This window comes from Thunnus albacares, chromosome 9, assembly GCF_914725855.1.
Source record: "Thunnus albacares chromosome 9, fThuAlb1.1, whole genome shotgun sequence".
NCBI lineage: Eukaryota > Metazoa > Chordata > Actinopteri > Scombriformes > Scombridae > Thunnus > Thunnus albacares.
The window spans coordinates 13,158,395-13,178,683 of NC_058114.1; the positions used below are offsets into that span (position 1 = coordinate 13,158,395).

General features: G+C 39.0%; 1 protein-coding gene across 9 annotated transcripts in view; it reads right to left on the reverse strand.

Moving 5' to 3' along the window:
- Positions 1-799: 799 nt before the first annotated feature.
- dazap1 (DAZ associated protein 1) overlaps positions 800-20,289 on the reverse strand; it is a 29,792-nt gene continuing 10,302 nt past the window's right edge. For 4 of the 9 annotated variants that reach the window (XM_044361049.1, XM_044361048.1, XM_044361052.1 and 1 more), the window contains 13 exons: positions 19,995-20,035; positions 18,030-18,196; positions 17,400-17,465; positions 16,081-16,188; positions 15,807-15,855; positions 11,933-12,015; positions 8,819-8,966; positions 8,559-8,591; positions 7,750-7,899; positions 6,333-6,497; positions 3,403-3,495; positions 2,887-2,934; positions 800-1,711 (listed from right to left, as the gene is read on the reverse strand). In XM_044361049.1, the coding sequence (XP_044216984.1) occupies positions 1,539-1,711; positions 2,887-2,934; positions 3,403-3,495; positions 6,333-6,497; positions 7,750-7,899; positions 8,559-8,591; positions 8,819-8,966; positions 11,933-12,015; positions 15,807-15,855; positions 16,081-16,188; positions 17,400-17,465; positions 18,030-18,143 (1,230 nt within the window). In that variant the 5' untranslated portion in view covers positions 18,144-18,196; positions 19,995-20,035 and the 3' untranslated portion in view covers positions 800-1,538. Of the gene's footprint in view, positions 1,712-2,886; positions 2,935-3,402; positions 3,496-3,522; positions 3,653-6,332; positions 6,498-7,749; positions 7,900-8,558; positions 8,592-8,818; positions 8,967-11,932; positions 12,016-15,806; positions 15,856-16,080; positions 16,189-17,399; positions 17,466-18,029; positions 18,197-19,994; positions 20,036-20,289 lie in introns of those variants that run through there. The other 5 variants (XM_044361044.1, XM_044361047.1, XM_044361045.1 and 2 more) reach the window with 5 other exon arrangements.

The window sequence follows — 20,289 nt, forward strand, 5'->3', positions numbered from 1 at the left end:
AGGTGCCCCAATGTACATTGAAATAGGTTTTTCTTGCTGTAATCATTCTTCCTGTTTATACTGGCCATTAGAAGATCCCTTCATAATGCACTTAGTGTAAGTGATGGGGCCAAAATCCACCGTCCTCCTTCTGTACAAAAATGTATTTAAAGTTTATCTGAAGCTAATATAAAGCTTCAGTCGTCCAAATTAGTCAAATCAAGTAGATATCTTTCAACATTTATCTTTATAGTGCCAAAGTCCCTCTTTTTATTACTATACTTCCGCCGCAGCTCAACAAGGAAAAACTGACTGAGGAAACATAAAGAGGGAATTTGATGCCAAAAAGACTGTAAATATACACTTGATATGACTAACTTAGACAGCTGAAGCCTCATATAAGCTTCAGATAAACTTTTAAATGCATTTTTGCTTACACTGAAAGCATATTTGAAGAGGATCTTTTAATAGTCAGTACGAACAGGAGGATGATTACAGAAAGCAAAGCCTCTTTCAATCTTCATTTGGGCATCTGACTGTTGTTTTAAGACAGACTTGAAAAATTTAAGGATAGCTTCACATTTTTCAAAGTCTGTCTTGAAACAATACTCACAAGCTCCTAATTGACTCACTTCACAGCCAGTATTGTCATTTGAAACAATTACACCAACTAGAAACTGTTTAAATGTACTTGTTGTTATACACATATTGTTTTCAGACAGACAAAATGTGAATCTGTCCTTTAATTCAGGTAAAGGTACCAGTGACGCTTTCCACTACCACAACAAAAGGAAAACACACTCAACATACAAGACAAGCATTATATCCTTAAAACATTTATTTTTGTAATAATTTGTCCTTTTTTCTTTTTGCATAAGTGCAAAATGCACCCAAAACAGCCACCTGAGGGAAGTCTACATCTTTAAATAAAAAAACAAGCAAAGTGTACATTTATAGTACAAAATTCTCTTTTTAAAAAATTGCACAGTTTGTGTATAATATATATATTCATAATCTCCATTTTAAACAAACTTTAAAGGCTCAGAAAGTAAACAAAATTCACCAAATGAAAAATAAAAACATTTTTCCCTAGAATTTAAAGCTGAGGAAACTTGAGACCCTGTTTTCATTTGTGTCCACCATAAATATACATATTTATATGCAAGTCTCTTTCCATATAGTCTCTGTGCTAGTGTTTGACCAGACAATCAAAATTATTGCAAAGTAGTTTAGTTCTACTATAAAACATGGGGTGGGGGGTGGAGGATAAAAGCTTCTTTCTGCTGAATGTTCCTTTAGTTATGCAAAAGAAAAAAAAAAACAAAAGAAAAAAAATAAACCCCTGGGTTTTTTTTTTTTACACCCCTTTTAACTTTACTGGAATCCCTGCTTTCACAAAGGTTTCTGTTTCACAAACTGTGTGCATTCAACATTCCCATAGAACAATCCAGAACTCCAGTTTTGCTTTTTTAGCGAGAACACATTTCCCTGACTTTTTTTTGTTTTTGTTTTTGTTTTGAACTTTACAACGGCCGCCCTTCCCTGCCCAGAAGTCACGGTCAGCGTCGATACGGGTGGAAGCCCTGTACGTTGTGGTTCTGCCCTCTGCCAAACGCGCTGGCGGCGGGCTGTGGAGCGGCGGCGGGCTGTGCTGTCGGCGCCCCGTATGAGGCCGTCTGCTGGTTTGGGTCTGCGAATGTGTGGCCGAACGCTGTCAGGTCCTGACCGTACCCTGGTGTGGACGACAGAGAGAAGAAGGCAGTGGAGAGAAGAGGGTTTTATTATCAGAGTCACCAGAGAGCATTTAGGAAGAAGCCTTAATACTTAAAAAGTATCCAGTAAGTAAAATGGTTTACATAAAAAATTCACAATTTTGATGTTTGATGAAAAATCCACCTCTTACCCTTACACTGTTATATTTCTGATGTATATTCAAGCTGTTATTTTTGCGAAAAAAAACATTTTGGTGAAGAATAATTGTCCTGTCATATTTTTCTGCATTGGGAGTGTTAGGACTCCACATCAAAATGAATGTTGTCATGTTTCATTTTTATTCCAATCTTATCCCAGCATCTACTTTATATCCAGCCTTAAGACCCAAGATTTCTCTATTTTAAAAAAAATATTTCTATTCTATGTTTGTTTGTTTTTTTTGTTGTTTTTTTTTTGGCCAAGAAATGCCAAACTGCATTACCAATAGCTGATTTTAAACAGTATTAAGGGGTTCATAGTGGATTTTTCCTCCTGATTCAAATACTGTATTCCTTCAATGAGCCCTTAAGTGTTGATTATGCAAGTGTAAAAATGTATAAAGACAAACATTACAGTTTCAGTTGAATTTAAAAATCAGCTTAAAGCCGGGCTTCATTGAGGAAAACAATGTCTAGATTCTCTTGAATGTCTAGATGTTCTTCTGTTTAAACACTGGATGGCACCGTCTCCCTGCAAACAGACAAGGGAACCACAGTGACACCCAGGTAAAGAAAACTAAGAGGCTTGTAAATGGCTGGTGCAACCCAAAAATCAAGCTGCCACTTGCCAAGCCAAAGGGCCTTTATGGTTGAAAAGACAGATTGGTTTGCTTCCAAATGACTGACCAAATCCTTCCAGCATCTTGCTGGTGATTGGTTATTTCCCCGCCCTGCTAACATCCAGTTAGCATAAATTTGAAAATGTCAACAATAAATACTGGAGTAAAGAACATTAGAAACAACTGGAATGGAAAGACAAAAGAGAGGAGAAAGAGAAAGAAAGAAAGAAAAAGGGGGAAAATAGATAATACAACATTTCTTTTGGGGGCGCTTAAAGTGCTTCAAGATCAGAACAAAAATACGAATTCTGAAGAACAGGGAGCAGTCCCAACAGGACCGCCAGACAGAGGAATCTGAGAGAAATTGGAAAATTTACTGGCTTCGTGTCCTTCTTTAAATCTTCTTCTGTTTCTCACCCCTTTAGCTATAATGTGGAGACAATACACGGGGAAAAAACAACGGGTGAATGGACAGCTGATGCATAGAGACAACTGAACCATGAACACATTTTCTGACAATTAGATCATCCTTTTATAATCAGCAAAGCAATGCGGACAGAGAGAGTGGACAAAAAAAAAAAAAGGAGGACATGGTAAGTCTTGGTATAGTAAAGCTACAGCTGCTGAGGGAGATGACATACTTAAGAGCTCCAAACGCCAAATTTCAATGTAAATTTCTTTCAAATCCACTCAGCCAAGAGACAGCCCGTAGCTGCGTTTTACTATACAGGAGTACACAAAGTAATTTGTATGTACATGCAAAATGTACATGCAAAATACTAAACACAGAGCAAAAGAAAAAAGAGGCAAAAAACCAGGTTGCAGCTCTATAAACACTACAGTACTCAACAAATGCTACTTTTGTGGTTGGAGAAGACGATGCTGGCACCTACCTGCACTATATCCTCCCTGCTCATCCTGACCATAACTGTGAGAAGGACGCGTTGGTCCGTAGGCAGAGGGGTCCTGAGGGTAGTTACCCAAGCCTATCAGGGAGATGAGGAGACCAGGTTGACTGAACCCAGATACTGCTGGCCGACTACGTTACATAGATCCCCCCTTGCTGAGCTAACAGAGCTTTACATTTATACTCATTTACTGGCTCTGCACTACGCTTGGTGAGGCATCACTGCTCAGCTTCATCTGGAAGTCAAAACAAAATGGAGTGAGAGTATGTCAGCTATCTGCTAGCGCTCCTGACTTTTTCTTTTTTTCATGCCAGCCTGGTCTCATGAAATTTTGTGAAACGTGCATGATATGCTAAGATGCAGGTAAACTATGAGAAATGCGCTTTCCCACAATGAAAATATTAACATGAGAAAGCAACTAAAGACAGGAATTAGCTTGGCGCTAAAGTAGCGTGGTGTGGCTGTGGGGCTGCTTCAACTCCTGAAAACATATTGTATTTAATCTTAACCTTAAATGACCACACCAGAGGTTTTATATGTGTAGTCCGTAGTCCTCCGGCCATTTTCCAAAGAATGCCAACAGCTTCTAGATCGATACTCTATTCTGCAGGCAACCATTGGTTTCCATTAATTTCAGCGTGATGTGAAAATCAACTGAACTTGAAACCTGTTTCAGGTACTGTACCCCATTTATCTTTGTGTCAAAGTTACATTACTGTTCTATCTACTAAAGTTGTGACGACAGGCCATGTTCAAAAACTCTGAGTAGCTTGACATGGCATGCTATGATATAAACGTGCTATGAAAGAAAACTCTCCTTGGTGGGGCATTCAGGGATGTTTCAACATCTAACATTTCTAAAAAGCACTGCACTGATGAGCTATATTGCTGAAAGAAATCTAAGTTTAATCTAAATTTATTGCTTAAAAAAAAAAAGCAGACATAAATTCTCAAATTTCAGATTTCCTTGTTCTTGAATGTAACAACAAAGATTCTTGACAAAAAAGTCAAGTCAAAAAAATGTTTATTGTGATAAATTTATTCTCAAGTTTCAAGTTTTAAGTAAATTTTCACAGCGTACTGAAATGGAATAAAGCCAGTGTCTGCCTGGAAGGTATGAATCTTTTTAAATGTATGGGAAATGATGGTATTAAAATAAAGTGATTAAAATATGCAAAATCACTGGTTTGATCCTTGCTCTAACCCTAACTAAATGATGTTAACGACCCAACTCCACGTAAGCCAAACAAGTTAGTTTATTTGCCTAACATCAACCATTTCCTGATGTGACGCAGGTAAAAAATGGCATGTCCACTCCTACGTTTGTCACTTAAGCTTTCATGGTGGAGGTGCGTGATCTTCTCATTATTTGTGTCCACAAAAACACACCAACATTTATCAGCATTTGTGATTTTCTGCTCGTTTCACAAAAACTTTGTGCGGCTGACTTTGATTACTTGACTACGTGCCTGAACAGGCAGTGGACTCTAAATGCAAAAAGCTGGATGGAAGATAAGCACAAGCAGGAAACACTGAACATGATGGGCACCTGTCATGACTGACAGAAAATACATGACTACTTTAAATGTAGATCTAGCAGTGCGAGGCAGCTGTAAGCCAAGTCAGAAGAAAAATACCGGCCAGTCAAAAAAAATGAATGTAACTCCTGAATGAATGTCTGATTCTTGTGTGACTGTGTGCTTATGTCACTGAATGCGTGAATGTCGAATAAAGACGAAGCTTGGTCCTTTTCCATGGATGCTGGGTAGTTTTCATAATATCTCTTTTTGGTTTCAGAGTTAAAAACCTCCAGCTTCCATTTGTGCTCTCAGCATGATCTCAAGCTCTTAGTACTGCACGTGCAGTCTCTGGAAACGCTCCCTCCCAGCAGCATTACGTGGCACTCTGATCACATCTTTTAATCAAAGAAATTAATAAGGCACATGGTTTTCTACATTGACACTACAGTGGCTTTATGAAATTTCTTTTCCAGTCCCTACATGCTGACTGAAATTTTGCCAAGAGCTCACCAGCTCGACAGAGATCCAGATGAAATGATTATCAAGGCCCAACACAGTCCAGAGGTAATGTTAGACTAGACTAACAGTCCAGCTCAAAGACCACAAAGATATCAGTAAAATCTATAAACACATTAGTCAAAAGTGAGCTGAGATCTGTATGGCAAAGTTCACATTTTGTTGACAAGCATGCAAAGCTCTGGTGTGAAACAATAGATGGTCATGTTGAAAAGTTTTGATAGGTAGCTTGGCAGGTTGCACATGCCTGATTCCAGAAATAAGGTTTCATTGGCATTATATTGCCATGCTGGTGCTCTTCTATGGCGATCATGCCAAGACCAGGAAAAGAAGCCAGCATCAGTCATCAACAGTCATCAACAGGGAAGAAGAGGAGGAGGTGTAGGAGGGAGTAATTAGAAGGAAGGAGTATTTGAACTAGGTCAAATGTCTAGTGCAGTCAGTCAGGAGAAGGTCGCACTCCCTTCAGAATCAAAACAAAATAAAAATGCAAAACAAAAAAAACATTGCAAGGCAGGATGATCTAATTCAAACCTACCAAGACCTACCAATCTTTTTACCAATCCACAGCCCAGCTGGAAAAACTTGACAGAAATGACTGCTGAAGACTCCCGGATATGGTGGAACTTCAGCAGCATCTTCACGGCAGAGCCAGGGGGGGTTCATGTATGCAAGAAGCATGTATGCATATGTAGCTGTTGAAGCTAAATGGTACCAAGAGCAGGCTCCTGCTTGTTTAAGGGTTGTAGTTATGCATTTGAATGAGTTGAGTTGCACTCAATAAAATATCCAGGGACATGGGCAGGGCTGAGAGATGAATAAAAATAAAATAGGAGAGAAAAGGGCAGCAAACTGTTTTATGCACAATGCTTTTCTTACCATACTGGCTATAAGGGAAGTCAGGCTGCCCAGTGGGAGCTTTGCTCAAGTCCTGAGTTGGTGTGGTGGCGGGAGCAAAGCCCAGCGGTGCAGTTCCTGGAGTGGTGGGCGGAGGAGGAACCTGTGGAGCATACTGGTCTGCTTGGGGTGTGCCAAAACTGTAACCTGTTGGAGAATAACAAGATCATCTCTGTGATCATTTCCTAGTGTTACTTTATCACAAATGGTATCCTATGTGGGAGTACAAAGACTTTTCTTAAACCATGACCCTGGTCAAGCTCCAGTGTTGCTGGGGCTTGACCAGGGTAAAACCCAACCAGGGTAAAACCCAAATTTTCTTTGGCTTAGTTCAGACGGACTTTAGCCCTAAGGGGAAAAACGCAGTGCTCTCATTCATCTGAATCGAGAGGAGTACGTTGACGCTGTCGACACAGAGTCCTGGTGGATTACTTTATAACAGGAACACCATATTTCTGCTGTTTACTTCAAACAGTTGCTGCTGTGATAACTTTCCAGAGTTGTAAAATCCTCTGAGCGTTACACACCGCTATGTGGTGTTTTAAACACATCAATCTGTCATTACAACTGGACTTCCTAGATCGTATTTCATCGTCTCACCGGCACCTTAACAACACGCCCACACCAGCGCAGCCCACTATGCTGTTTTATCACAGGGCTGTTTTCAGTCTGAATCCCTGCTTTGACTTGAGTGCAACAGTGTCGCTAACAAGTCTACAGTCACATTTTAAATGTAAAAATAAAATCTAGTATCAATATAACGAGGACCCTGTGATGGATCATTTAAGCTTCTTTCCTATTTGTTTTATAATATTTTGTCCACCATTTTCAAAGTATTATCTTGATACTTCATGAAACTGAAACTGCAGACAAGTTTAAACAGTGGAAGTTGGTAATCCAACCACAGGCTGCTTAGCAGAATTTTAAGTAAGGTTTAACCAATGTATAGTTAAGCATTGCATGAAGTGCTGGCTATCTGTGAGTCACACTGTCCATCTCTGATAAGCTGGAGGATCCTCCCTGACCACTGCAACAGAAAAGCTGCCTGGAAAACATGACATAGATTGGATTTTCACATGGTACACACTGCTAAAAACAGGGCTAAAAATAATTTCACTTTTATTTTAAGTAATGTGTTTTTGTTTTCCTAAATGCTGTTTCTAATGAGATGAAAATTCAAAAGACAAAAAGGTGAACACTTGACACTTTGACAGCATTTGCACATTGACCATTTGTGACCATAGTCAATAAAAATCAATATCAGTTGTCAGACATTATCAGTCTAAACCTAATTCATTACTCATTAATACATTGTTACTCTTACATATTCTACATAACCTGTATGCATTTTGTTGTGATGGCAAAAGCATGTAAGAGTGTATTTATTAGTATCACTGACCAAACTGAGGTGCTGTGCTGTAGCCCTGTTGAGGGTAGCCCTGAGGTGCAGCGAAGCTGCCCGCTGGGGTTGTGACCAGGAATGCGCTGAAAGGTGATGGAGGCTGTGTGGGGGTTCCCCGGCCTGCTGATAACGGAGGCCCATATCCACCTGATCCAACACAGAACAGGCAGTTTTATCCATGTTTTTATATAAATATATGCACATTTTACATAAATTTATGACTTGAAATAAACAGGAAATAATACAAATTATGAAATGAGCTAAATGTCAGCACAGATGTACTATATGTGAATTACATCAGTTTGAATATGTACTGAACAGCTAATAACATAAACAAGTGATGCATAAATTGTTTAAAAAACTGAATTTGCACAACATGGTCTGAAGCTGAATGAAGCTGAAGTATCCTCTGAGCATGCACAGGGCCGACACTGCAGTGAGCACTGCAGGTTGACCCGGAGGTAGTGATATGAAACCGAGCCTGACCAATAGCAGAGGGAGGCCGGAATCCATTCAAGGCTGCCATCTGTCTCAAGCAGCAAATTATCAGCAGCTTCAGCCATTATGAATTAGTGATAACACGTGCTGCTAACTGTCATCAACCTATTGGCCATGCAAAGTGCAAGCCCATTTCTGTGACACAAGCGTTTCAAGATAAGCACATGAGCACATGACAAGGACACAAATCTATCTGCGCTATGATCAATTACCACAGTTATGCAACATGCACAAAGCAAGTAATTTACTAAAATACAAGAGAAAAGACAAACGGTATTCTGTGTGTTAAATGGAGGTCGAACACCTACCTATAGGTTGGCCGGTGGTCGACACCCACACTCCTTCAGGAAAAGAAAAAAAAAGTTAAGACTGAGGACAATATTGTTTCCTGAAATGTAAAATGTTCACATAATCCAGTTTAACATTCAAACTGACAGTGTGGGCAGTGACCTACATGTACAAGGTTAAAGTTAAAGCAGAGGCTTCAACACATTTTAACAGTTACTACTATTTTTTCTTTGAACAGTGAGCCTCTATTCGTTCTGCTCTGGGACTTGTTCCCACTCACCCTGTGGCCCGTAAGGCTGTTGCCAGCCGTGGGCAGGCTGTGCTGTCCAACCATTAGCTGCACTCAAGATGCCCCTGGGTGCCCACTGGCCAGGGCCAAGCTGGCCAGGAGCTTTGCTGTCACGAGGTTCGGCCTTCTTTACTTCCACCTGGACAAAGGACAAGGAGGGCACATTTGGCAACACCAGTATAAGGTCTATGAAGTCCCTCACCTAGGTAGACCTGTCCTACCACTGATATTTAATCCCAACATTTTGGGCCAGTTTCAAATCTTTCACTTTATGTTTATTTTAATAATGTGGGGCAACTATGTAAATTAATATTACTTTGTAGCCAGGACAGCTTTACAGCTATGTGTCTCAGGTACTAATAATCAAGTGGGAATTTCACAGCACACAGAATATTACTGCAAGGACAGCAAATAATGCAAAAACGATTTTTGAAGTACAGCTTATGAATACGTACCTGAGAAACATAGATTTATTTTTTTCCTTTAATGAACTGCACTATATATGATAAAGACGTCTAATGGAAGGTCATGACTTACCTTTCTCCAGCTAACGCTTATCAAGAATCTCATTTTTATTTTATTTGGAATAAGTTTTAGGGGGGAAATGGATGTAGAGAGAAATTTGTATCTCAGTTCTAACAGAATATAAGGTAAACATGCAGATAGTACAAATGAGCAGTCTTTTCAGTCAATTTACATCGAATCTTCATACTGTGTCAAAAGTGAAGTTCAAGTGACTGATACACGTTGACCCCAATATAAATCATCCAATTGATTGCTGCAGGACGACACTTTCTTACAACCAAACCCCAAATGTGAGAGTGACCTCAAGTTTCTTTTTGTTGTTTTTTTATTATAATAATAAAGAAGTGCCAATTTGTTTCACTGCACTGTAGATACAGCTCAGAAACCAACTTCAGCCATCTATCCCTTTACTTGTTATCCATTTACTTATCGTCCATCACTGGGAAGGTTTAATGCCTTGCATCAGAGATAAATTTAATGCCCCAATAACAAAACTTTCCTCTCTGTGACTAGGCAAAGCCACCAACAGTTAACCAGAGCAAAGAAACAGGCTGAGACTAAGGGGGAGCCAACCAGAAATAGACTGAGGGGTTGAGTTATTGGGGTCACCTTGCAGGAGGAAAATGAATCGCGAATTCATCCCTGCTTTAAGGTGTTGCCACCTTCCCCAGCCTCCCCTCTTCCTTCTCTGTCGACCTAATTACATGCACATGTTTCCGGCAGCGGCACTACCTGAGCACTTTCTCCCGTGGGCATCACGGCTACGAGTGATGGATACCATGACTTCTGTACAGTCCCCAACAGCGGAACTGGGATTTGCTCCAAAGTTTGATGTGCTCCAATTTCTAATTTTGTAACTCATATCTCCCAGCCTCCCTCAAGGCCCAGCGTAAGGTAATGTCAAGTCAAGAACAATGGATTAAGTCTAGCCTTGATTCCTGCTGAAAACCAGGGCAAAGTCAAGGGGGGCACGTTCCACTGGAGAGTATACAGGTTGGCCTGAATCGTTTACCAATGAGACGGGGTTCGGCTCATATTTTAATGTAATAATCAGTGCGATTTTAAGAAAGATGTGTTGTGTTGCTACTCCATGAAAATCCATGAAGGTGTTTACATTTCCTGGTCTAAAAAGAGGTATCCAGTAGCTCTTTCCTGGGGAAAACCATTTGGCACACAGCAAATTACGCACCTTTTTTTTGTTTAGAATAAACAGAAGAAGTGGGTAGTTAGTGTGAGCAGTGATAGCCACTTACAGAAACTCAAGGTTCATCAAGAAAAAACACACTGAGGTCCAGTTCATACTATCCTCAGAGGTGTAGAAACACCACAGCAATGGACTCTTCACTGCTTTAATGTTGCCCAAAAGAGTCCAAAAACTTCACATAAACGCTCAATGGTCTACAATAGTGTCAAGTATCGCAGACTGACCTTCAAATATTAAAAAAAAAACGTTGTGCAAAGATGGAAACAGGATATGACTGAGCGGATATAACTACACGGTGTTTGACTTTGATCATTTTCTTATGCCCACACACCTTTACTGCCTGCATGGAGGACTGAGAGGAGACGGTCTCTCCTCTGGTATCTGAACAGTGGTTTGAAAGCTGTTAATTACAAAAAGTCCCTATTGGGGAAAAGGGGGAGGAGAACGTTAAACGTGCCTTTAAAGCTGTTTTACTCAGCTGAGGTGCCAGGTGGGTGGTGTTTGCCACATACAACAGAGGCCAGAAGGTTAGGAGGTATCATGCAATACTACACTGTAGTGAATTCTTTGTTTTTTCCCCCGGATGGACAGCTTACCTGATATTATCTGAATTGACTTTGTGCAGTAAACCCCATCCATCTGTTACACCCAACAAACACTAAAAAGTCACATGCAAATATTATTGTGTGACTCGTGTCTCATCCTGAGCAGCATTTTAAAAGGAGACGTTGCCATTTGGTATATTTGGTAGAGAAATGATGGACACAGTATGGAGATTCTTCAACTGAGGTCACTGAGTTGAGCTTTTTTTTTTTTTTTTTTTTTAACTTTTCAAAAAAGAAAAAAAAACATGTTGACGTGTAAGTGACCTGCCAACAAAATATCAGAAAACAAAAGAAACAGAACTGATTGGACCAATCCTTTAGGTGATTTTTATTCAGTGAAATTCTGTGAGTTTTCAATTTTTTTTATTGTGTTATTTTTTTGTCATTTTATCATCAAAAGCCAGAAAATAGTATCTTTAATGTTTGAGTACAATCTATTGCACTTAACACATCCTAAAGGAGTGGTCAATTTAAACAAAGCCTTGGGCGACAACAGAAACTGTAAAATACAAGAAGTCTGCCTACAGAAACTATTAAAGACAAAGCAATAAGAGTAACAGTACAGTGTGTTGAGAACAAAACAATTAAGCACATTAAATTAGTGGCCTGATTGTTTTAAGATGTTAAAAGCCAAATTAGTGGTGTATGATGCTGCAGTGACAATATAACTATAAAATGAGCCATAACTAATGAAACAGCATCATAATACATCTTAATATCGCCCAAGCCTCTGTTTGATCTGAAGGGTAAAATAAAACTACAACTACACACTTTTTTGCCCATGATGTCGTGAAAATGCATGTTGACAGCCTGGTCCACTGATTGTTCGGCCTCGAAAGTAATAAATCCAAAACCTAGCCAACGACCAAGAGTGAATCAAGGTAGCAGGGGGGTTGTGACAACACAAGATGAAGAACAGTTTTGGGCTTCAGCAGAGTGAGGATCCATCAAGACTGAGCAAGAGGCTCCTGGGGTTCGGATGATGTCGCAGACTTGCAGAACAACACATATCCAAGACTAAAGCCTGGGGGATTGAAGGAGACTTTTCTCTTTACTGTGCAGTGAAATAATTTGTTGAAGATAGCGATACAGATTGCTTAACTGTTACACATCAAGAATGACAGGTGCAGCATTTGAGTTAATGTTAAATGTCGCATAAAAAGGTCAATTCAATCCATCTTCCACTCTCTTACAAGACTGAACATGTAGTTACTTTTTTTGTTTCAAATAAGCTGCTAAATGCCAATTGAATCAATACTACATTGTGTTACTTCATGCTGTTTCATCCAAACCCCACCTTGATCTGTCCCTTGGTATATCGCTGTGGAGCACACACTCGCAGCAGCCATTGTTAATGCATCACAAAAATATGGAGAAACACAAACTGTAGAATGCCTAAAGCTTTCTCCAAGCTTTCCCAAACTGAGTATTTTACTTTTGAGTCAGCCAGGATAAGCCTAAAAATGGACAATTAAAATACTGCTTATGGTAACACAAAGATATAGGCCATAACTGGTTTCAAAAGTGACAAGTTGCTGATTTTGCTAAAGAGTTTTAATGGGGAATACACAAAGTTCATCAACAAGAACCCAAAATCCAAAGTCTAAAAGGCCTCATAGCTGAGAAATTACAATTTGGTGAAACATTTCAGCCTCGCCAAATGCTCAATAAACTACTTCATCTTCATCTGTAACAACACATTTCAAAGCGCAGAAACACGCTGCAGTGATCTACTTTCAATTTGATTAACTTTCCGCGATGGCAGAATTGGGTTGTGTGCACATCTCTACTTGGGGACCTAACCTGAATCCAATTAAACGTCCTGCGAGACAACTGAGATTTTAGAGACCTCTCGTACCATGCCAAGCGCTCCCAAGCCTCATGATCTATTGCTATTAATAACATCTGTCAATGACCCGTCCCCTAATCTAAATTTAAAGCCAAGTTGGCACATTTAAGGGTTTGACATATCTTGATTACACTCGAGTTGAAAATGAAAAACTACTCAATCGCCCAACACTATTGATAAAATTGTTCATAAAATGTTTGCTGTGACCATCATGCAGACTATTAAACCGTGTAATGACCCAAAATTATAATTTATTGTCTCTTCAATCATATTGATTCTCAAATTACAGCATTACATTCTTGTTTTGGTTCATTCTTGTCGTCATTTTGTAGCATTTCTATTTTAGAGATAATGGTGTGATCATTACCTCAGTATTGTTGGTCCATATCAGCCACTAACTAAATAAAATTAAGAAAATAACAACCATTCAGATGACGCCATGCATCATACAACTTTTTAAAATATCAAAGAGTCGCCATCAGGTTCCTATTATCCTGCAAAAATTAAAACAATTAAAAAATTTAGACTTTATTTGCTGCTAAACTATCCCTCAAATAACTTAGAGGCAAACTTTCCAATAACTCTCCATCTAATTTTCAAGAATAAGAAGGAATGATGTAACTTTGTGTACATCCCATTTTAAGTGAAAATTAGTAGTTGTTTTTTTTTTTTTACGTTTGGCCTGTACCTCTGTGGTACCAGTCAATGCACAGTAACCTAAAGGAGAAAAGACAAATCTTAAGAGACACCGTTAATCACATTCAAACCATTCACAAGGAGAAGGGGGACAGAAGAAAGAAAAATAGAAAGGGCTTACTTACAAAAATACTTAACTTTCTACATATGGGAAAACACACTAAGCCATTTAAGATACATGTATCAGTTACATCTAAAGTCAAGGTAAAGAAAACTTATTCCAATGTTGAACATCTAATGGTTTTAGTAAAAGAAAACTGTTACTATACTATTAAAGATTATGTAATGGTTGTTACTGGTGCATTACATCATGTTAAATTCCAATGACAAACTATTCTGGGTTTCTCCCAACAGAGAGTGAACGGGGGGTTTTGAAAGAAGTAGCAGTAATACAGTACATGTTGTGGGTCAGTGGCCGCTGCATCACTGCTATGTAGGACAAATGCAGATGAAACAGCTGTGACTGTAGTTCAGCGGGCAGAGTGTGACACCAACACTGCCGGTGGCACGGGTCTGATTTCCAGTGAGGCCGTCCACACTAAAAGTGTCGGCACATGTCAGTACACATATGATAAATTTATGACTTAACTGGACAAACTCCTCTGAGATATCAAAGATTGTCATTTCTACTATCAGGAAGTTTATTGGAGAGACTTTTGAAGTAGCAAAGGACATGAAAAACCTTCCTTCAGTGATTCCATTGTTCTTGTGACAATGTTGTATTTTATCACCTTCAGCGTTTGGCTGAAACAAGCATCTGAAGGACAAATCCAGCTTTGGATACTCAAACTGTTCTAAATATGCCTGTCGCATGTTGTGATAAAGTGCTGCTTTTTTTTTTTTTTTTTGGAGCACCTACTTTCCTCCAACCTGTCCCCCTTTTTCAGTTAGTGATTTCTTTTGCTTCCTAGAACGCCTTTGAACAATTTTCCAATTAACTGGATGAACTTCTTGCATTTTTTGGAGAGATTTTCATGAACAGAACACATCTTGTCGCTGTAATGTATTCAGCTTTACTGAGGCTAATGTGGGGACACACTGGCACCCATATTTCTAAAATGGTCTTTTCTTCTTTTTACCTTTGATGGTTTTTAATAATCTTTTTTTTTTTTTTTAGAGCTGAAACAAATTAGTCGATTAATTAATTAATCAACAGAAAAGTCATCCAGTTTGATAATCCATTTAGTGTTTGAGTCATTTTTTTTTTTTACTATCAACTATCTTTTTTATTTACGTATCCAATAACCAATTAATAATATAAATTTAGGATAAGATTAATGTTGTTTAAGTCATTTACAGTCAGACTGGACAAATATTCACTGGACTGTTGGTCGAACAAAACAAGCTGTTTGAAAATGTCACATTGGACATGATTTTTCACTATTTTCTCACATTTGATAGAACAATTAATCAATAAATATTTGGCTTTAAATGTCTTTAATTGCAGTCCTGTTTCATTTCAAATGCAGTAAATATTGAGAAGTGATGTCATATCATATTTACATTTGGCCATCATCATCAGCTAATGTCCTCATTTGTTTTACAGTGAATTTTTTTCCTTTATAAATTTTTTTATTCCTTTAACTGAGTTGAAATGTCTGCATGAAAGAGACTCTTATCGTCCACAAGGTCATGAAGGACACTGCAACAATCCAAATCAAAGCCTGCGATTTCTGAAAACTTCATCTAATTTTCAGATGTGACCATGTGACAGAGGCTGAGACGTGGTTTGAAGGTGCCATCTACTGTTGTGAGATGTGAGCTGATTACATCTAACATTGCTTAAATTCGTAATACATTGAAGGCCTCAGTGCCTCTTTAGGAGATAAATGTTATAATTTTGCGTTACACTTTCATTCCATCTCCAGAAATGTCAAATTAGGTTTTATTCAAAATGCTTTCATTGTATTTTATTGTGCGTCTTCACCATAAACCCTATGAGCAAACACAATTTCAGATGTGAGTAAACAGTGTTTAAATTGAATTGAATATCTGGGGCTGATTGGGCCTTTTTTTTCTCTTTGGGCCAGAATAGTTTGTCATGAGATTTAAGATGGTACGGTATGGAGAGGGGAGAGAAAAAACGGGATCAGCTTTTACCTCGGGGCCTCTGCTTCTCTGCATCATAGATCATTACCACCTCTGTGACCTTGAATGGGACAAAGGGAAACAGTGGCTCCATTTAGAAAACCAGACAGGGTCCGTTCTTATTCCAAATTAAATATTCTGCCTCAGTTTGGACAAATAATTAATTGTTCTTTCCTATCACACAATTCCAGTTTTTTATACATTAATATTGACCCTGTTCAATGTCACATCCATTCAAGCAGTCATAATGACGATATGAACTGATTATGCACTTGGCAATACTCACCACTCCGAATCTATTGAAATAGTCCCTGAGTTCAGGCTCGCCGCAGTTATGGGGGATTCCACCTACAAATATCTTCTTTGATTTATTGCTATCGGCTTTGCTGCCCTTCTGAAAGAAAACAGGGAGTGTATGGATTTCAATGTCTGTTAAAGGATCACTCTGGGAAGGGGCCAGTTAGCCATCATCTATTCAGACAGTGCAGAAGAAATTAGGTTCTCCTCTTGCCCTGGGGTATAATTCTTAACATGTCATGTCAATGCAAACACTAGTCTCCACAGATCAGAGAACACGGCTTCCTACACTCACTCTCTCCACCATCGCTGTGCACTGCACTCAAACTGTAAGAGCTAGAGGCTGCATACTACAACAATGATTTTTAACAAATACATCTTCTGCTTTGTTAGTAAAACATTCAGTACCAGCTACATAGCTTAAAGTCAGTGAAAGGGGTTTCAATAGCAAGAAAAAGGGCCTCATTTATAAAAGCTTCTGACATGCAGAGTCTGTGCTTACAGCCAAATATGTGACTTATAAAAACGTTTTCTTAACAGCAAAGGTGCAATAACTAAAACCTCTGCTGCCTAATGGGACAAAATGACTATAATAGATCTGTAGAGGCTTTATTAGCATTGTTGATTGACCCACAAATTACCCAGATTTCTGCCTTTTAAAAAATTCACTGCTGAAAGCAATTTTCTGTACCACACGAACTAACTTGCGTCCAAGCCTACTTTTGTTTTCTCAGTTTTACACAGTGAGGGAGGACGGTTACAACATATTTTAACTATCAAGGCTGGAAAATGTTTCTCAATCTTAAAAATTAAGAAAACAGATCTAAATTCAAAAACATTGATGCACACATGTTATTATAATTCCAGTATTTAGCTGGTTATGTAGACACAATGCTTCTTCATGAGATATTTGTTACATCTAGGAAAAAATGACCTTATTACGTGTCAATCCCAGGCCTGTGTAAGCTGTACGAGAGATCTGCTGATATTGTTGCAGTACCTTGCTCACAAATAGAGGTCGATACCATAGATTCTTTAATGCTTCTGTGATTTATCAAAACCCAAAACTAATTTCTATCATTCTCCAAGGCATGAAGGCTATACACTGATGATTTAAAAAAGACATCTAAGAAAGAAAAAAAGAAATTAGGTCAAAGTCAGAGTGTTTTTATAAATGAAGTTCAAGGTCTCCTCATGCCCCATGAAAGGAAACTAGAGTCCAACCTCAGGAGGAGGGGATGGACTGAGTCTTATTCCAGCATAAAACACCTAGCTTTGCCTCCCCAGTAGAAAACAGAGTCCTCTTACCCAGCCCTCCTTGGTTCGAGACTTTTCAGGTTGCATTCCTCTGGGAGTGCACGGCTTCGGGTCAATCTGACGGCAGAGAGAGAGAGAGAAAACGTTTGACTTTAGCCCCAAATAAAGGCACCTTCAAATGCTCTTCTTCACTAAACCCAATGCACTGGTTTGCCTCACAGTGCAGGGCAACATAAGTACTGACTTACAGTCATTTGAATACAGGGCCAATAAAATTTTATGTCCTTCTCCGCCTCCATCAACGGAACAAAGGAGGCAATATATCATTCATGGAGAGAAAATTGTGCGGCAGAATTAACGCAGAAGGGGAACTAGTTTAACTGTGTATTTCTTTTCCGCCACCTTAAAGAAACCAAACACTAGCTGCCAATTTTGCTAATCTGACTTTGAACAGGTAAGTCTTGTTAGGCAAACAAATGTCGGTCTTTGCAAAGTGCATTATCTGTATTATTGGCTGCAGGCAGGTACAACCCAAAGCAAAACTTTACTTCTCCTTGAATAACTTCTAAGTAATGTGGATGAGGAAATACAGTATGAGGTTATTTCACATTGCTCACACAAAGCGCAGGCAGATTGCTCGAGTTGATTTAACTATCTGGTCCTTTGAATTAAAATACTCACATTTCTTCCATCAAGATTATGCGGCTTTGTCTCCAGCACTGTCCGTACACAATTGGGGTCTTTGAATTTGACAAAGCCAAAGCCTCGCGACTGATTTGTAGTTTTGTCCTTCATGATGACACAATCTACTACTTCCCCATATTGTGAGAAGTAGTTTCTCAGTGTCTCTGAGAAAAAGAAAAAAAAAGAGAGAGAGTAAAGACACAACTGTGCAGATTCACAAAAATAAGCACAGAATCACTACAAATGGGAAATTACAATCACAGATACAATCCAGCCCAGTTTGCCTCCTGAATGAACGTTTTCTTTCATTATAATAAATGATGCTATGAAACCTGAACTGAAAGTGTAACTGGGACTAAATCAGGTGTGGAAAGATGAAGCAACACTCCATAAAATTAGAGGAGGGAACACTTTCAGTCATTCAGTGACCTTGATTTTGAGTTATGGCAGAATATTGAGTATTGAACAAGTGTTTTTTAATGTAAAAATATAAAAACACTCTCCAGTCACATTCAAGCGACATATCGACACTCCTAAAGAGCAAACTAAGCACTGACCTACTGTCATCTTGCATAGCACCAAATGTACACCCAAGTGCTGTAACACCCGCACACACCCACTGAGGCAAGGCGTGCAAGTTTGAACAAATGAGGAGTCACTTTGGAGAGCGTTACCATAATTGCTTTTCTCATTGCTGGGAAGCCCTGGAGCATCTCCGAGGAAACAAGCTCAGAGTTACGCAGGGCTGTGGTTCTGATCTTAATGTTAACAGTGCTGTTCACACAGACGAGCCTGAGTACAAAGTTACACAATGGCCAACCGAGCAGGAGCCAGTAAAGGGCCGTAGACACACTAGACCATCTCTGGGCAGGTCTGAATGAGAGGAGGATGTATACACAGACTCAATGTACACTGTACAACATAGACTCCACCACCAATGCTTGTGGTTTGTGACTGGACATCAAAAAATTATGCAATCAGAAAGCACAGTGACATAATCCAAAGACAAGAATTAATAAAGAGCAACAGTGGCCTCATGTAGACTCAACCAACACTAAGTGGACGACATTTCCTGGGATTTTGCAGGGATTCTGAGTGCAGTATTTTCTGCAGGGCTGTAGTATCGTGTTGTAAGGTGTTTCTGTTCTTTTCTCTGATTAATATCATGCTATTAATTGTATAATATCAAGAATGATCTGATGTGTAATAAATATTTATGGTATGTTGTTCACTCCATGTTATATCAGTACATCAATATGATTACACAACACTTGATATCATCTGGAATTATGGTTATTGTCACAGTGTGACATATTTCAAATCTGTCCAGGTGGGCTAGAAACAAATTAAATGTTACTGGTTTCAATACCAAAACGATGCTTTCGGTACATTTCATTTGTGAAAACGAAAACACACTGCTCCACAAAGACCATTTCTACAAAATCAACCAAGCTTAGTTAAGCAAATGTGTCAGAGTTTAATGTTATGTCAACACAGTCAGAGTATTTTAGCTAAATAAAAGATCAGTCCACCTCTGGCCAAAGAATAAGCAAACAAGACTGCCTGACCATAAGAGCCATGTTAATAATGGCTGTATAGTGAGAGATCATGTCACACATACTTTAATTATTGTATGAAAGCACCAGTTATAATACCCGAAACATCATCACAAAATTCATATCAAGACAGAGGATAAAAAGCACCAAGATTTTACATTATTATCTCCCAGTCCTACTTTGTGTTTCATACCTAAATGTGACCAGATCACCTATAAATAGTTCATTTCACTTCATTCAAGCTCAGTTTCCAAACAGGAGTCCAAACAAGCTACAAGCCAGGTCCTCCAGTCTGACAACAAAACCACGCAGCTACAACAATGTCATTATGACAAATTCCTGTTCATTCACTACACTTTGTGCAAAAAGTGCCTGAGCCTTTAAAAGGTTAAACAGTGTGACTTACCTTGTGTGGTACTCCAGTCCAACCCACCCACAAAAAGTTTCCTGAAAAGAATGGATAAATTACCATCAGTTGATCATTGATCATCACTTTGAGTCAGAGTAAATGATAAAACTGCTATTTATACAAGCATCATGACAAGTGTTACATATAAAAGGCTTGATAAAGGTCAAACTCAGGGGACCAAAATCACAGGAGACTTGGTGGAAAATATTGAAACGCATAGTTGCAGAGCCATAACAACACCACAGCTGACCAAACAGCCAAGTACACAGATATGAGGCACCGCTGCAACCAA